Source organism: Malaclemys terrapin, chromosome 3 (genome assembly GCF_027887155.1).
Source record: "Malaclemys terrapin pileata isolate rMalTer1 chromosome 3, rMalTer1.hap1, whole genome shotgun sequence".
In the NCBI taxonomy this organism is placed as follows: Eukaryota; Metazoa; Chordata; order Testudines; family Emydidae; genus Malaclemys; species Malaclemys terrapin.
The window spans coordinates 50,705,252-50,721,389 of NC_071507.1; the positions used below are offsets into that span (position 1 = coordinate 50,705,252).

Here is a 16,138-nt window from a genome sequence, read left to right on the forward strand (position 1 = left end):
TACACTTGAATTATGTAGACATACAGGAACTCACAGGGTATCACTTTGCTGAGCATCATTGAATATGGCTCCTTTGTTTATTGTACAGTAGTAATAGTGTAAAAAAAAAAACCTAGTTGCCAAAAATCTCCCCGGCAGGCATTTGTGGTCTTGAACGTTTCAGTGTGTGGTTGCCGTTTCTATGGGCACCTCTTTCTGACTGAGGTGCATATCTTTCTTTAGCTGAAATGCTTTGGGCCAGGATGTGAACAGGCTGACATTGGGAAACTTCTGTATCATTTTCCTTAAATGGGTGTAGTCACTACTTCAATGTAGGTGGCACTTCCATCATCACTCAGTCTTTCCCCTTTCCTTTCAGTTCGTGGTCCTCCACCACCACCTCCAGCTGCAAGAGACTATTTACCTGGCCCACCATTAGGAATGAGAGACGTGCCTCCTGGCCCATTACCGCCTCCTGATCCAAGAGGATATGTACGTTTCCCTCCTCCTTTTCGACCTGGAGGCCCTCTTGGCCCACGAGATTATCCTCCTGGCCCACGGCTACCCCCACAAGGTTTAAGGGACTATCCCCCTCCTCCAAGTAGAGACTTGCCTCCACCAGGATCTAAAGACTACCCACCAGCCCCTCCTTGTCCACCATCACCAGCAGGCCCCAGGGACTACACACATCCTCCTGAACAAAAACCATAACTTCAGCTGTTGGATGGCAACGCTGTGGAATGGACTCTAGCACATTTCATGCAGTTAGGACTTTAAATGGCTTCAAAAGACAACCATCTTTTAATTTTATTCTTAAGTTTGGTTTCAGTATATTAGTTTTTGCAGAATTACTTTTCCCTCAAATTTCCCTAGCCATGTGCATTTGAGATCACCTTAAAGAACACTCACCCACTGGGGATGCAAAAATCATATGCTATGATGGACTTGAAGCGTGCTTCTTACAGCTGTGGGCTACCTGCAGCTCTTTAAATGTGCAATACAAAAGTACCTGTGTGGTTGGTTTTAATTAATGTAGCCTATGTAACCAGTTGTTGAATGACTTAAAATTTCATGAAAAATGTAATCAAAACATTTCCTGTGGAAATATTTTTGTAAGTAAAATGTTACCCAACTTGTCTTCTCCCTTACGTTAACCCGCAGTTATTGTAGACCAAGGGTCTACAATAAGACTGTAAAATTATTTACCTTTTTAAGATGTCTCAAAGATCGAATACAAGCTACCCTGTACTCGAAGGAAAATTCTACTAATAAAGAGCAAAATCAATTTGCTAGATCTCGTTTGAGCATGCAAGTGAATCTGTCATGGAAGCAACTTGAGCCAGTTCTTTAGAAAGACACTTAGTCATTGTGATTGGAGTTAACTTCTCACAAGTGGCTTATATTAACAGTAACCTTAAATGTTCTACACTCCTTGTGTAAAACTTGAGCTACTCATACAAGCAGTTGTACAACCTTTTGAAGATAAGGCTCTAGCAAACCCCTGCTTAAGAGATGTAAATCACGGGATTTATGGAACTGTAATCAGATCTTACATCACTTCTGCCCATGTAGGCAGCCTTGAACTGATGTAGATATTGCAGTGAAAGCCAGGCTAGCCTATGACCCATTTGCTTAACTGCAGTACAGAGAAGTTTGGGTCCAATGCAGTTTAAAAAAAAAAAAAAAAAAAAACCTCCCAAAAGCACAACTGTGTATCTCAAAGTTTGTATAGTTTGACCTCTTCAGTGTTGCATCACAGGTCTACTTGGGAGTTTCAAAAATACAATAAAGGCTAGAACTTCAATTAGTGGTCTGAATTCAGATTATGAATAAGTAAAGTGCCCTTTACAGAGCACCTATGTCTATCCTGTGTAATCATGGAGTTTAGCAAATTGTTTAAACACATGGAACTATACTCTACAAAATCAACCTTCAGGGAAGGTATATTTTAAGCTTACAGAATTTCCCCCTGGCAAATGGTTTGGGAGGGAAAAAGTAAGTTTCCTGTAGGCTGAAGTGGTGCTAGTCTGCAAGTATTAGTAGCCTCTAATGGGCATTGGGTGAGCTGATTAAACAGCTACAAGGGAAGATAGGAAATAGCTCAAGTGAAATCCTCATACTCTTAAAATAGAGGTATGAATAGTAGAACCTCAGAGTTAAACTGACCAACCCCACACCTCATTTGGAACCAGAAGTAAACAATCAGGCAGCACTAGAGACAAAAGTACTGTATTGTCTTAAACTACGAAAAAATAAAGCAGCATTTTTCTTCTGTATAGTAAAGTTTCCAAGCTTAAGTCAATATTCAGTTGTGAACTTTTGTTTAAAAAGTTACAAACAATCTCCATTCCTGAAGTGTTCATAATTCTGAGGTTCTACTGTTCTGGGAAGCTAGATCCATTCTGGGGAGCAAAGCTGAACCCTCTGCCATATAAAGCTTTGAATAGTTTCTCTTTTGGGGAGAGGGATAGCAAAAAAAAAAAAAAAAAAAAAATCTAGTGCAGGGCTAATTTCAGAAACTACATCTTTACTTCCACATACAAGCAGCCATTTATTTGACTTGTAACTGTAGGTAGGTTATTCAAATACTCTAAGAAATGACCTTTTAGCTAAACTCAATTTCTGACTGATATAGCAGAATTGTAGATCACCACTGTGCATAGCTATACAAGCAGCACCCTATGTTTCACTCTTGGGAAAGTCTTTCAGGGATCGCTACATCATGATGAAAAAAATGTAGAGAGAATGGACTTCAAAAAACATTCTACAAACATTCATCTACAATTAGTTAAATACAAAGCTCTACTTGTATACTGAAACAAAGAAGGTTTCAAACTATACTGCACTTGACATTCCATACAATTGCAGTTAATAGGGACTTCAAGGGTGATAGTTTAAAACAACTGGATCTGTTTCACATGAAAACATGTTTAATTTGTAGGCACTAGTGTACACATTGGCTCATAAACATTCACCAGTAGACATGTAACTGGTTAATTGTATACATCTATTACATATGCATTTTAAGGACACCCATCTTTGAAAATCAAATCCCTCAAGTTAAAGTTTAACCTATTATATTCCCCCCAAGCAAGTTTATTCCATTTCATTTAACTCCCCTAAATTAACATCTTAAATAGTTCTTAACTTTGAAAGGATTATCCCTAGGAGTCAGTATAACATACAGAGGGTACGAGTAGGTTTTAACTTTTCCCCATTACTGACTGATGATCACCAAACAGGACAGTTTATATGGAGATGTATTTGAGTACTTCATGTGTAGACAAGTACATAGCCACAAAATATTTATTTATTTATTTATTTAGTAGGACAAATGTACACATTGGGAAAACATGGAAGCCTCTTAGAATGAACTTTAAAAAGGCTACACGAGGCCTAGAACCTTATTCAGCAAAGCACTGGTGCATGCAGAGAGACCCACCGACTAACTTTAAGCAAGTGCTTTGGATGATCAAGGTCGTACACTACACCTTTTGCAGTGGTGAAAAATTGTGGTTTTGCACCTATAAGATATTGTCAGTTTATTTAATGAATGTTTCCTTCCTTTGTACAACACCAGCAGACACAATGGAGGAACACTATGGCCGATTCTATTTACATTTATTTTAACAAAACTAATCAAGATATTTAGTGTTTGTTTCAGGCATGACGTTGTAAAAGGTTATAATGTAATTGGGTCCCTTTTAGAACTGTTAACAGGAAAATACAGTTCTTCAGCCATTAGCCAAATAATTGCTCACTGAAGTGAGCTCATCCACAATTAAGCCCGAGGAGAGGAAAGAAGGGGAGAATAAATTCAACTTCCAAAAGGCCTCATTTTATCCCCATTACAGTTCCCTTCAAATCACTGTACTGGGGGCAGAAAGGAACACCCCTGATACACTCCATAAACAGACTGCTGTGAAAAGTGAAAAAATCCTTTTCCCTCATTTTTTTAAACAGTGTTCTGGAGTGAGTTAGTATTACATGGTGCAGAAAGAAAGGCGTTAATGGTACATTTACATCCAAGCTATTAGAAAAGCTAACACTTGACACTGCATTCTCCTGGAGCTGGTCCTTGTTAGCATAGCAGTGTGTATGTAGGCACTATTTAAGATACACATGAAGCACATCAGACCTTGAAGAACTGTATTAAATATTCCACTCATTGAATATATGAAAAGTTCGAATGGGTTCTACTTCGGTCCCTTTATTAAGTTAAAAGGTGGATGCAAATATTCATGTTGTAATAAGCCAATGCCCTGCAGCTTATTACACACTATGCATCTCAATAATATAGAAAATAAATGATAATCCTATCTACCTACATAAAAACCAGGTTATTTTAGACTAAGTTTCCAGACTTGCATACAAATAGAGGTATGCAAAGATCCACAATCAGATTTTATGAAAACAGTTTTTCATGGGAAGGCGTGTCTGTCTTCAGTCCACAGCCTGAGATAGCTGAGCACTTCCAAGCTGTTAGCATAAGCCCCCACCAAAAACATTGAGTAGTAAGGGCCCGATCCTACCACCTGTGAAATCAATGGTAAAACTCCCACTGACAGCAAAGGTAGTAGGATGGGCCCCCAAAGCTGTCCCACACATGCCCCTTTGTACACCACTGTCTGGGAAAATGGGTAGGAAATACAAAGTATAGAAAAAAGAATGTAAGAAAGTTGTTCCCTTAAGTATTCATGATTTTTAAGGGATTCCAACACTTGTAATAATAGACAAGTTCTACCTGAAATCACATGACACACTAGATGCTGCAAGTCTGGGAACTATCCGAATGGGATTGAGATAAACAATTGACAATTTGGTTGTCTCATCAGCACCTTCCCTTTTACCCTCAACGCTCCTCCCTCCTTTCCTCTGCCACTTAGCCAGATAAGACAAAAGAGCAGGCTGACAAGATGTTCTAGAGCAGCATTTCAACTTTGGATTGAATCTCTCTCTCTAACCAGCATCCTCCTACTGCTTCTTAAACCACTCGCAGACACTTCCTTTCTGTAAAATCCCTTTTCTATCACCTTCCCCCACCCTCCCAACAAGACAGAGTGAAGGATTCTAAAATGTGAGGGACTGCAATAGCAAACATAGCAAGAGTAAACAAGCTAGCAAACCTGCCACGACATTTTGCTGCATCAGGCTTGGTGAATGGGGCACTTCCCACCCTCTAGCAAGGTTTTTGAAGCAAGGGTAAAAACAAGAGGTAAGTTACAAAATTGAAATTTTAGAAACAGCTCAATTATGAAGAGAAATTGTCACAAAATACTTCAGCCCGCTTGTGATAAAACTGGTATCCAAAAGGTACTGGAAGAAACTTGCACCTGAATGGTAGGCTTCACCTCTGACCCTGTGATATTGCTGTGCAGTGTGTGATGGTCTCATCTGACCTACTGGCATAAGTACAGCCATTTTCCTGCCTGTTGAAGGATGGGGATGCTACACACGCAGCTACCATGATTTGTGACAAGTGGTTTAGTTCACAGAAGTCTCACAAAAGGGTCATTCCTTGTGCAATATTTGATGGAGGTGAAGATAAAGTGGTTTCTTGGTCAACAATTGCAGTTTCTTCCTTTTAAAGTCAGTGGGTTTTTTGTATCTGTAACCACAAGAAATAAAATTGAAGGCGAATGCTAAGGAAGACTAAATGCATCTGAATAAACCCAGGCTCAAATGCTTGTTCCAACAGTACCCAGACTCCATGTGTGAAAGTGCTTCAGGTATGAATTTAGGATTTGTACAAGGGAACAATAATGAAAAGTAGGTTACACAGGAAAAACTGTCATTTTCTTTTCTTTGGAATATTATTTTCAAGGCATGGCAAATTAAACTTTCAAACGCATACCAGCCTGAGTAGAAGAGAATTCGGTTGCAAGACATTCGGGTTATCTTGCTTTGCCTCACACACACTTGCAACCTGTTACTGCAGGTGTAATTCTGACAACATTTAGATTTGTTTAAAAAAAAAAAAAAAAAAAAAGCCACCAGATCTTACAAAATTGTTACGATTATCAGGAGCCTTTTTCATTAGATGTTTCCCACCAAAGTTACTTTGGATTAAAACACGTCCCCATGTGACAAAGTAGCTGGGACTACCTGCATGCCTTTCTGGGACTGGCCCTTTAAATTTGGGAGAGTCAAATAGCTGCAGCCCTAAAATGGCCATTTTGCAACTGACAGCTCACAACTCCCAGCCCTTCTCTTCCGGCTGATAAATAGCAATAAGAAAGAAAATAAAGTTAAGGAGATGAGACAAATTGTCATGCCCCTCAATGTTTCCAACTCATATTACAGCACTACAATAGTGACACCAAGAGAGTCAGAAATCCATACCGATTAAAGAATGAAAGTAAACTGGCTGGTTTGTCTTTTTCCAATCAGAAGACAGTACAAGTAGTGAGCCTATAACTCTGAAGGAGTTTAACATTTTCAGTTTTAATATTCCAACTTACTGTAGTACGTAATTTGTTTTTGAAAGCTATTTTTGACCTGATCGTGTCCCTTGAGTGTGTCGCAAGCCACAGGGGTTTCATTCTAAAAGAAGGCCTGCTTGGTAGTCAGGAAGATGTTTGTTTGTTTTTTAGTAGCAGATCTGATTACTTTAGTTAAGGATCAAAATGCAGAACTCCTATATAACCTGACACCTTTATGCTGGTCTGTTCAAAGTTCCTTCCAAACCAAATGCTGGGGTTTATAATTGTATTTTCAGGATCATAGGAATAAAGTAGCAAGAAAACCAGGAGGAGACAAAGTAGTAAGTTTGACAGTAAACAGTTTCCTATATCTAACACAAAGCATCAGCAGACAATACCAAGCTCTAGATTAGTTCCTTTGTATCATGTCACTGGAATCTACCGTGTATATTTATATATCATCTATATATAAGATTATATGCTAGGTCACTTACAGTTCTATAACAATTGTCCCAGGTTTAATTTCATCCATCTCCATGAAAGCAAAGCACTTGGTGCTGGTAAATCTCTTCTTGGGCTTATAGTGTTTGAATTCAAAGAAAATAGCTGCACCTAAAGGGGGGGAAAGTTAGAGAAAAACTAGTCAAATGTTGCCTAAAACAGATTCCTTGACATGGAAATATGACTGTCATCGTAACCTGTTCTACATATATCAGAGACAATGGCTTCTATTATTTCTCTAAATCTCCTGAATCAATAAGAAAAATCATGTTTCTTGAAATGTTAGAATTACTCCCCTGAGCTTGTAGCCCCACTCTATTACTCATGAATGACAGAACCACAGCAGGACAGCGTGACTGGTTCAAACAAGTGTAACAGAGTATACCACTTGAAAGCAAACTATGCCAAGCCACTACTCTAGGACTTGTTGCAGTGTCCACAAAGTTGCTACTGCACTGTAGATTCACACCCAGGCTTGCCACGCAGACAACCCTGGGGTCTGGAGCCCCAAGAATCTTCATGGCAGTAGTTTTGACACTGCTCCTACTCTGAGGAGCAGCCAGGCCCAAGCTGCCTGGCTCCTCCTCAGAGTAGGAGCAGTGTCAAGACTACTGCCCTGAAGATTCATGGACCCCATTTCAGAAGGCTAAAATTACCCACCTTTTGTTAGTTTTTCAACATGTTTCTGAATCTCAATGTCCACATTAAAATGAACATAGGTGTCCTCTTTCCTTGAAGCCACTGGAGTATCCTGCACAGGGGTCAGGTCTACCCCATTCACATCTGGAGGAAATAAAAAATTAGCCCCTTTTAAGGTCAAACATCTTTTAAAAAAAACTTGTCATTTTATCATTAGCATACATGCACTTTCCATCCTAGTATTAACAAATCTTATCCATAATCCAGATTTATTACATCCTATCATCAGTTCATTGGGTTCAAATTCCAAAACCAGCACTGCATCCTCTTTCTTCTGCTCCAAAGAGAACCCCCTGAAACGTCAGAGTCACTGCTCTGTCACCTTCCTATTAGCGACAGGCCAGAACTAGTCAATTTTATTTTCAAAAAGGGTGATTTTTATGCTTGCCAGTGAAGTATCAAAGTCCCTTTTGAGGAAAGTTTTCACATAGAGCTTAAAGGTCTATTCTGAGAAAAGTCTATGGAAAAATACAGTCGTAACCCATTACCTCTGAATGTCCAGATGCAGATATGCTTGCTTTCCTGGCTAGAAACAGTGCTCACTACTTTTCACTCCTATTGGTACTCTAGAGCCAGCACAGGTATGGGGGAGAGAACTAGATTCAGTTATGCGAGCACAGATTAACAACTGTTTTGCTCCAGCATAAGCCAGAACAAGCAAGATTGCTGCTTATTCTACTTATGGTTGTTTGACTGTTATTTTGTCCTCTCCCACTTCCGTCGTCCTCCCCTCACCAGTTTGTTTCATCCATCTGTTGTGCCTCAGCATATGGTAAGATCATGAGCTCTTTGGGGCAGAGGCGGTCTTTTTTATTGTGTGGGCATGTGTCTAGCAGTGCCTAGCACCTGGGCCCCGATGAAGGCATCTGGGGGCTGCTGAAATACATTAACAAATAGTGGCAGAACTATTATGGTTGAAGAGTTAGGCCACCAACGTTCAGTATCCAGACAGATTTTAAGGATAGTAAGTTTAAAAGAAGAAAAAAAATCCCACACAGGTTTGGTATGGAGTCACTGAGACAATGAACACGGTCTCACAATGCCTTTTAAAAAAAAATTAAATAGTCACTTTTCTGAGTAGACTCACTTTAAAAACTCGGGGGGGGGGAGGGGGAAATTAAAGTACACCCCCTTCTCATTTCCAATAGGTTGTGCAGTCTCCCACTGGGGAGTTAAGAGTTTAATAGTAAGTGGAAAGCGGAGTCAGACTATCAGACAATTTAATAACAGCATTCCTTGGTAACTTCTGCTTCTCAAGAATACCACATGTACGGTAGGGCAGGACTGAGGGGCAGGGTTGTGTGGGGAAAGCTTGCATAGCACTTGCGCACACTACCCTGCCTCCTGCCTGCAGCTACTAGCATTTGTGTTTTTACAATATATAACTAGCAAAGGGAAAATTTAACACATTTCAAACAACAGAACAGTGTAGCAGTTTATAGGATATTTGCTTTTGAACTCTGAAATTTCAGTACCCAATATTAGAATGGTGTTAAAAATTGGTACTTTACTAATAGCCAAAAATGAAATGCATTCCTTCATGCTTGATTTGACCCAGATCGGATGTTGGACTCCAACAAGAACTGTAACCCCTGGTCCCACAAATTTAGATCTCTAAGCCAGCTCGGGGGCAAAAGAACAGAACAAAAAAACCCAAATGACTGACAAGGAATATTTGGGAGGGATGTGAGGAAAGATGTGTAATTAAAGAGTCTAAAAATAATGCTGAAGAACCACAGTAACATTATTAAAAATAAACCTTTTGCATCTTCAGTATCTCACTGAGAGAAATGCAGGGTGAATGTGTAGGTCCCGAGAGAGCAGGATTCAGGCTCCAGTTTTCCATCAGAGGGAAGAGGCTTCAGACTGAGGGCTTCTCTATACAAACAATGATTTTGCTGCAAGCTGGGGTGTGAATCTGTGCTGCACTTGACTGAAGTGGACCTAGTGTCCATGTGCGCCCCGCTGACATGCACTAGCAGTTTGTTAATGTACTTTGGTCTAGTACTCTCTCTGAGGCAAGACTAGATCTTAAACTGTTAACACAAGTCAGCAGGGTCCACACAAACATGCACAGTGAGTGCAGCAGACTCGTGAGGGAGATTCACACCCCAGCTTGCCACAAACTAAATGTTCACGTAGACAAGCTCAGAGACACAGGGTACATCTAACACCGCACTTAAAAACCCACGGCTGGCCAGGCTAGCTGACTCGGGCTCAGGCTAAGGGGCTGTTTAATTGTGGTGTAGTCATTCAAGCTCAGGCTGGAACCCAAGCTCTGGGACCCTCCAACCTTTGCAGGGTCCTACAGCCTGGACCCCAGTCCGAGTTTGAACATCGACATTGCAATTCAACAGCCCCGCAAGGCTGAGTCAGCTGGCAAGGGCCAGCCACGGGTGTCTAATTGTACAGTAGACATATCCAGAGAAGCAGGGGTCTGAATGTTGAATATAGCCACAGGAATCAAGAGAGTGGAGGAAGGTTCAGATCCACTTGTTTTGGCTGAGGGATAGTGGAGGAGATGCAGGACCCTGCTCAGAAGCACAATCAGAATCTTCTCATCCTTGACTAAGATAGCACCTCGTAAAGCCACAAAATGATTGTACGGGGGGGGAGGGGGGTCTGAGTGCCAACAAGAGTGCTTCCCTGTATGGGGAAGAGGAATTCTATTTCCCTAAAACACACACGTCCCTTCACAGAGAGCAGAAGTCAGAACACAGCAGAAAGAGCAATACTTACCCTTTACACTAACTGTGATATAAGGATCAATGCACTGCCCAGCATCTTTCAGACCAATTTTCTCTATTTTGATAGTGAGTAACGTCATCCCGGGTTCCGACGGCAACCTGGGTAATAAAGTACCTGGCAACAGAGAGCAAACCAAAACATTAACCCTTTGGGACTCTTACAGCTAGGGCCCTACTTCAGTCCTTCCCCCATCGTCATTGCTCATGGAAGCCTTTGTTCACCACAAACTATAGTGGATAATGAGAAGGGATAGGGATTAGTCCTAAGGCCCAGGATTTGCAGCCTCACGACACATATAGTCATCTAACACCAACGAATCTCAAAGTGGTTTACACATTTATAGGTGCAAAGAAATGCAGTCACCAGCTCTGGAGTGAAGAGTGGCAAGTCAGTGCATAACATATTGAACAACATTGAGAGACATAGGGGTAAGCATCTATTTACAGGAAGTGCTGTGGGATCTTTAACATCAAGCAGAGCAGACAGGACCTTTGGTTTTCAGGTCTCGGATATGCACGCATTGTAAATTGCAATACAATTCCATTTTTATAGCTCTTAAGGGCTGAGATCACCCTGCTAGGATTAGAACTTGTGGTTGCAGAGAGTCCAGGCATCCATCCACCAGCTTCATGCTGATCATTTACAACTAGTAAAAGAGATGGGAGCAATAGAGAAGGGAATGTTCCATTGGTATGAACCCCACTCCTGGGGAGGTAAGAGAAATACCAGATCAGCAGGGTTCTTCTAGAGCAGTGTTTCTCAACGACCAGTCTGTGGACGAGTGCTGGTCCCTGAGATCTCCCTGACAGTTTAGGAAGGCAGCAAGCCGGTTCCTGGTATCAAAAAGGTTGAGAAACACGGGTCTAGAGTGTTTAGCATCTATTGGCATTAGACATCAAAAGGCAGCAGTATAAAAAAATAAAAAAGTATTTGCCAGAACTGAGAGAATGTGAGGGATGCCAAATCATTTCCAACTAAACATTAAGAAAATCAAAGATGTTCTTATGCTCAGACACAGACTGATGTTAATGTAGGAGAATCCCTGGAACATTGAGATACACTGTAGCACAGCTGGTAGTTTGAGATATCAGTAGCATGTAAGAAACATACGAATGGCAATATGGGTCAGACCAATGGTTCATCGAGCCCAGTATCCTGTCTTCTGACAATGACCAATGCCAGGTGCTTCAGGGGGAAGGAACAGAACAGGGCAATTATCGAGTGATTCATCCCCCGTTGTCCAATAAGTCAAATACCCTTGAAATCAACTATAGGATATTTCCTCCAGGCTGATTTTAGAGAAAGCTGGGAGGTTTTAAGACAGAATCTAGTGTTAGTGGTGTTAGATTCACAAACGGTGTAAGAGAAAGTAAACTCATGAGTAAGTCTGATGTAAAGCCTTGTTTTTGATTGCAAGTTTTATGACTCCAGAAGTGAAAAGACATAATTTCCCTTGGCAAATGGAGTCAGTCATCCCCTCCACAGGTTTAAGTTTTCTTTACTATATTATGACAGAGAGAGAGGCTTCAAAATAAAGGACCAAATATTCTGCCCATAGAACTGCACCCCCAGCAACCAGGACTTCTATAGGGGTTGTATGACTATTCCCACCACCTCATTGGGGTTGTTAACAAGGTTGGAACCCAGAACCTTCAGTAACAGAAGCATGAGTCTCTATGGCCTTAGCTGACAGCTGTAATAGACTCATGGCCTCTATGCACCAGCCGCCACAGGGGACCACATCTTACAGTAGAGTGGGTCATAGCTGCACTCAGATACCTAAAGACAGGATTTGGCCCCCAGCATTTAATGTTGATGGGACAAAGACTGCTAACTGTAGAGTTGGGAACAGATGAATAAAAACCTCAAGATTTCATTGGTATTGTGGACTATCCAATTCAAACGGGCACTTTTCATGTTGGGGGAAATTGCTGACACATCCTGCTTCAACACGGGGCCATTTCTCTGGCACTGTGGTTTGCCATGGGTTTTCCTGCCATGTTTATTAGACATGTGCTTAAAATGAGGGCTTGTACCTCAACCAGCCCTTTCCTGTGCTCCCTATGGGCTTGTAGATGCGCCCTGCCTATCCTGTATCAAATACAAAAATGAAGGAGGCATGCCAAAGCCATCTCCAAAGAGCAGGGAATCCGGCCAGGGGCATAATATAAAACCTGTGATTTCAAGTCTTCGCTAGCTATTGCTTGGGAGGACAGAGGGTTTTTGTTATCAGTGGGATATTTAATAAGTAAAAAAAAAAAAAGCACTTTAGGAAGGGGGCAGACTTGGGCCTTTTCCTTGGGTTTGTTTTAAGAATTTTATTTTTTCCCCACGTTAATTTACTGCTCCTGGAGGGTGCCGGATTGACTGTGTGAAGTCCCTTATTTGCCCATTGGGTAGATAAGGAGTAGCGATTCAAGCTTCCATCAAATGGTCCTCTCCCCCTCCTGGATCTCTAAGGCAGCCCAGGTCTCCTTACCATTTTAATCCCTAGCACTTCTAAGACCGCTTAAGAATGTGGCAGTTATGTATGTCCGCGTCATACAAGCCACCATATATGGCAGTCAGGATTTGGATTGAGACTACTGGATCCATCTCACACAGGCACCAATCAGTTCGTAGCAACCTTTGAAAAGAATTAGAACCTGCGGTCTAGTGGAGAAGACTAGACATCAGAATAGGCCTGTTAGTTTTAACAGTGAGTGAAGCTACCCAGGAGATAAACTTCAGTCACTTTAGCCTAAGCAACAGGGAGCCCTACTTATTTCCATGCAGGACATAGAACAGATTGGGGTAACATACAAGAATGAAATAGTGTATTTGCTAGGTCACTCTGTAGCCCAACTTCTGTCACAAACCATTTCCGGTTACCAATGCAAAGCCAGCTAGGCATGCACCCCATTGAAAGAAACCCAGCTATACATGCAACCAGCAATGCTGCAAGACAGAGCAAGAGAAATCAAGACAAGCAAGTTTCTAGAGAGCCATATAAGGTGCTACACTAAAACATGATCCTTCTTTTCTCTGTAGCTGCAAGTCAGCTCACCGGTTACTTATACACAGAGAAACCCCCAATTCTTTCATTATGAAAACAATTATACTTTGACACTTGGAATTAAGATATCAATGAAAGATACCACAGCAATGACTATACACATTAAAATGTTATCATACCTTCAATGACTCCTGAGTTAGCAGATGTTAGAATGGTTTAGCATGTGTTAACATGATGAAGCCATGCATGTAGAAGACAAGACCATGGACAATTAGACAATATAGTAATCTAATGTGAATTAAAAGCATACAGAAGCAAAGTCTATAAGTGAGGAAAGTACAATGTAACCTACTGAATCAACTGGGTCAGTCTGTTGCTTAGATTTATAAGCCTCAGATCAGAAGGTTCTGTGAATAGTTTATTTTAGTTTGAGCCTTATTGTCCAACATCCAAGGTTAAGTAATTAGGTCACCGAATCGTCAAACATCATGCCACACAAATATTCCTGTACAGAAGGCAAAAGAAACCCAGATTGTACCAAGTGGCAAGACAATTCAAGGCTGTTAGATTGTTTGCATTAAGGCTGACTTCCTTTTTGAAGGCAACTTCAAACTAAGTGAAAGCAGGGTGTGCAATTCATGCTGTAAGTTGGGCAACAAACTAAATGTGTTAATACTAAGTTTATAGGGTGCCCTTACCTACTCTTGAAGTGTGGTCCTATGCTGAAAAGTGATTCGGTACGAATGGCTCTGTGGGGCCTAATGTGTATTATCTCACTCTGATTTTACATCTAGTGTGCTGGGTTTACCAATAAACATTTGTCTTTTCTAACAGTCAACCTTGCAAACCCAATTTGGCTTCAGTGTCAAGCTAGGTTCCTCCCTTCTTGCACATCACTTGTACTAAAGATTCTACAGGTTCCTAATTAGTGGCACCTGCACAGCTCCATTGCCTTCAGTGGGGTTGCAAAGGTGTATTTGTTTGCAGCTTAGTAACAGTGCTGTTCATGATGCACAAGGAGGACCAAAAGCAGTAAACACATTTCTGTAACAACAATCAGCAGATATGACCACACCCCAGGAGCACATCTGCTAAGTAAGGAGGTACCATTTGTACCTCATTACTTTTCAGAACAGAGCTGTGTTCTGTTCATATGAACTGAACGCTTCTTTAAGAGGTGGTGGGTTCAGAGCTCTAATTACCCTCAGAACAGGTGCATCACTGGGAGGTGTATTTTTAATTGTGGTAGTTTTGCACTGGAAACACCTGTGAATTGAACTGGAGGCCTCAGCTCAATTCTTAGTGAGCATCACTCACTAAATGGTGGTATCTTTCAACTGCTGCCAATATGGGCAGGACTCAAAACAGGTGACCTAAATGCAATAGAGTTGCACATTTCGCCCAGTTGCCCAGGGCCCCTTCCAGCTCTTTACCTACTTTAAGTATTCTAAGTAGCCAGTGTGTTGAATGTTAGACATCCTGTTTTATTTAAGCATCTCCCTCTACCCCAAACCACTGTGGACATTTTGCTTCTTACTAAGGTAAGATCATTTGGCTACAAAAGAAGTCCCCTTACTATGTGTAGAATTTAATCCTTAGATTCACTAAGGATATCTTCAACTACTTCTCATTAATAGAGCTTCAGAAGTGACAAACAACAAACACAACACAGACATACAGCCACACAGAGGGGAAGACAAAAGCAATACCCTGGGAGATGCTTGTTTGAAACTGACAGAACTCATATTTACAGTTTCTCATGATAACAGATGTACAGCAAGACACAGCATTCAGAAATTGCAGTTATATACTGTACCACAAAGCTAGTCGTGTGTAGTCTGCACACTGGCATTAAGCTTTCATACTTACACTAAAATCAGCAATTGCATATATGAATCATTTATATTCTAGTGGCATCCAGAGGCCCAAATAAATCAATATCAGGGACCTATCATGCTTGGCACTATCTGCACAGATGAAGAGAGTCCCTGCCCCAATTATGCTGCCTACAATTCTAGTACCAAAATTTTTCCCCCTTCCCAGAACTTAAATTTGGTAATTTGCTCTGAAGAAATGAGAAACAATAAGGAGAACAACATCCCTCTGATTCTAATTTTCCACTCTCTTATCCCCATGAATCTTCAGCAGACAAAAATGTAATTAACAAGCTGTGTCCCCACTAGGACCTGTTGATATATCAACTGCTCCACCTGCTTCCATATGGATAGTGATTTATCCTTTGGATAGCAAAACCAAAGCAACACCCCCACAATGGTTTAATTCAAACTAGTCTCTCACACAAATGATGCACCATGAGAGCTAGACAGAAAATACCCAGCTATAATTTCCATCTCCTCACTGAAGGGAGGAATATTGCTCTCACTGATTAACTCCATCTGGTTCAGCTGCTAGTCCAAGATTCCTATGAGATATTTATTGCTTTCGTGTCTAACCATTCGAGAAGTACTGTTGAAGGTGATCCAGGAGTGACTGGAAATGGCTTCCCCTTATAACAGCTTCTAAACAAGTCTCATGCCCCTGCCTTGGTGTATGAAATATTTCAGATGATGAAGCTGGTCACCCTACCTGGAACTCTAGCAGGAAAAGAATCTGGAGACCCTGCTCCAGCTCCACCTTCCTCATCATCTTCCTCAAATTCCAAGTTCTCCTCTTCTCCAGGTGCTAAAATCTTCCTGTAAGACAAACACATAAAACCTAGTGACTTGTCTTAAAATAAAGTTTATCAATGGAAAAAAAGTCACCATCCCCAGGTTTAGTGCAGAACAAACACATT

General features: G+C 41.1%; 2 protein-coding genes across 4 annotated transcripts in view; one reads left to right on the top strand and one right to left on the bottom strand.

Annotated features, from left to right (window-relative positions):
- Positions 1–1,273, top strand: part of MIA3 (MIA SH3 domain ER export factor 3) — a 37,535-nt gene extending 36,262 nt beyond the window's left edge. For all 3 annotated transcript variants that reach the window (XM_054021720.1, XM_054021721.1, XM_054021722.1), the window contains one exon: positions 359–1,273. In XM_054021720.1, coding sequence (XP_053877695.1) covers positions 359–690 — 332 coding nt within the window. In that variant the 3' untranslated portion in view covers positions 691–1,273. The remainder of the gene's footprint in view (positions 1–358) is intronic.
- A 1,614-nt stretch (positions 1,274–2,887) lies between these two features.
- The window catches only part of AIDA (axin interactor, dorsalization associated), a 51,402-nt gene continuing 38,151 nt past the window's right edge, over positions 2,888–16,138 (bottom strand). Inside the window, exons 6-10 of the mRNA XM_054021723.1 lie at positions 15,931–16,037; positions 10,341–10,463; positions 7,563–7,685; positions 6,896–7,013; positions 2,888–5,587 (exon numbers count right to left, since the gene is read on the bottom strand). Coding sequence (XP_053877698.1) covers positions 5,491–5,587; positions 6,896–7,013; positions 7,563–7,685; positions 10,341–10,463; positions 15,931–16,037 — 568 coding nt within the window. The 3' untranslated portion in view covers positions 2,888–5,490. The remainder of the gene's footprint in view (positions 5,588–6,895; positions 7,014–7,562; positions 7,686–10,340; positions 10,464–15,930; positions 16,038–16,138) is intronic.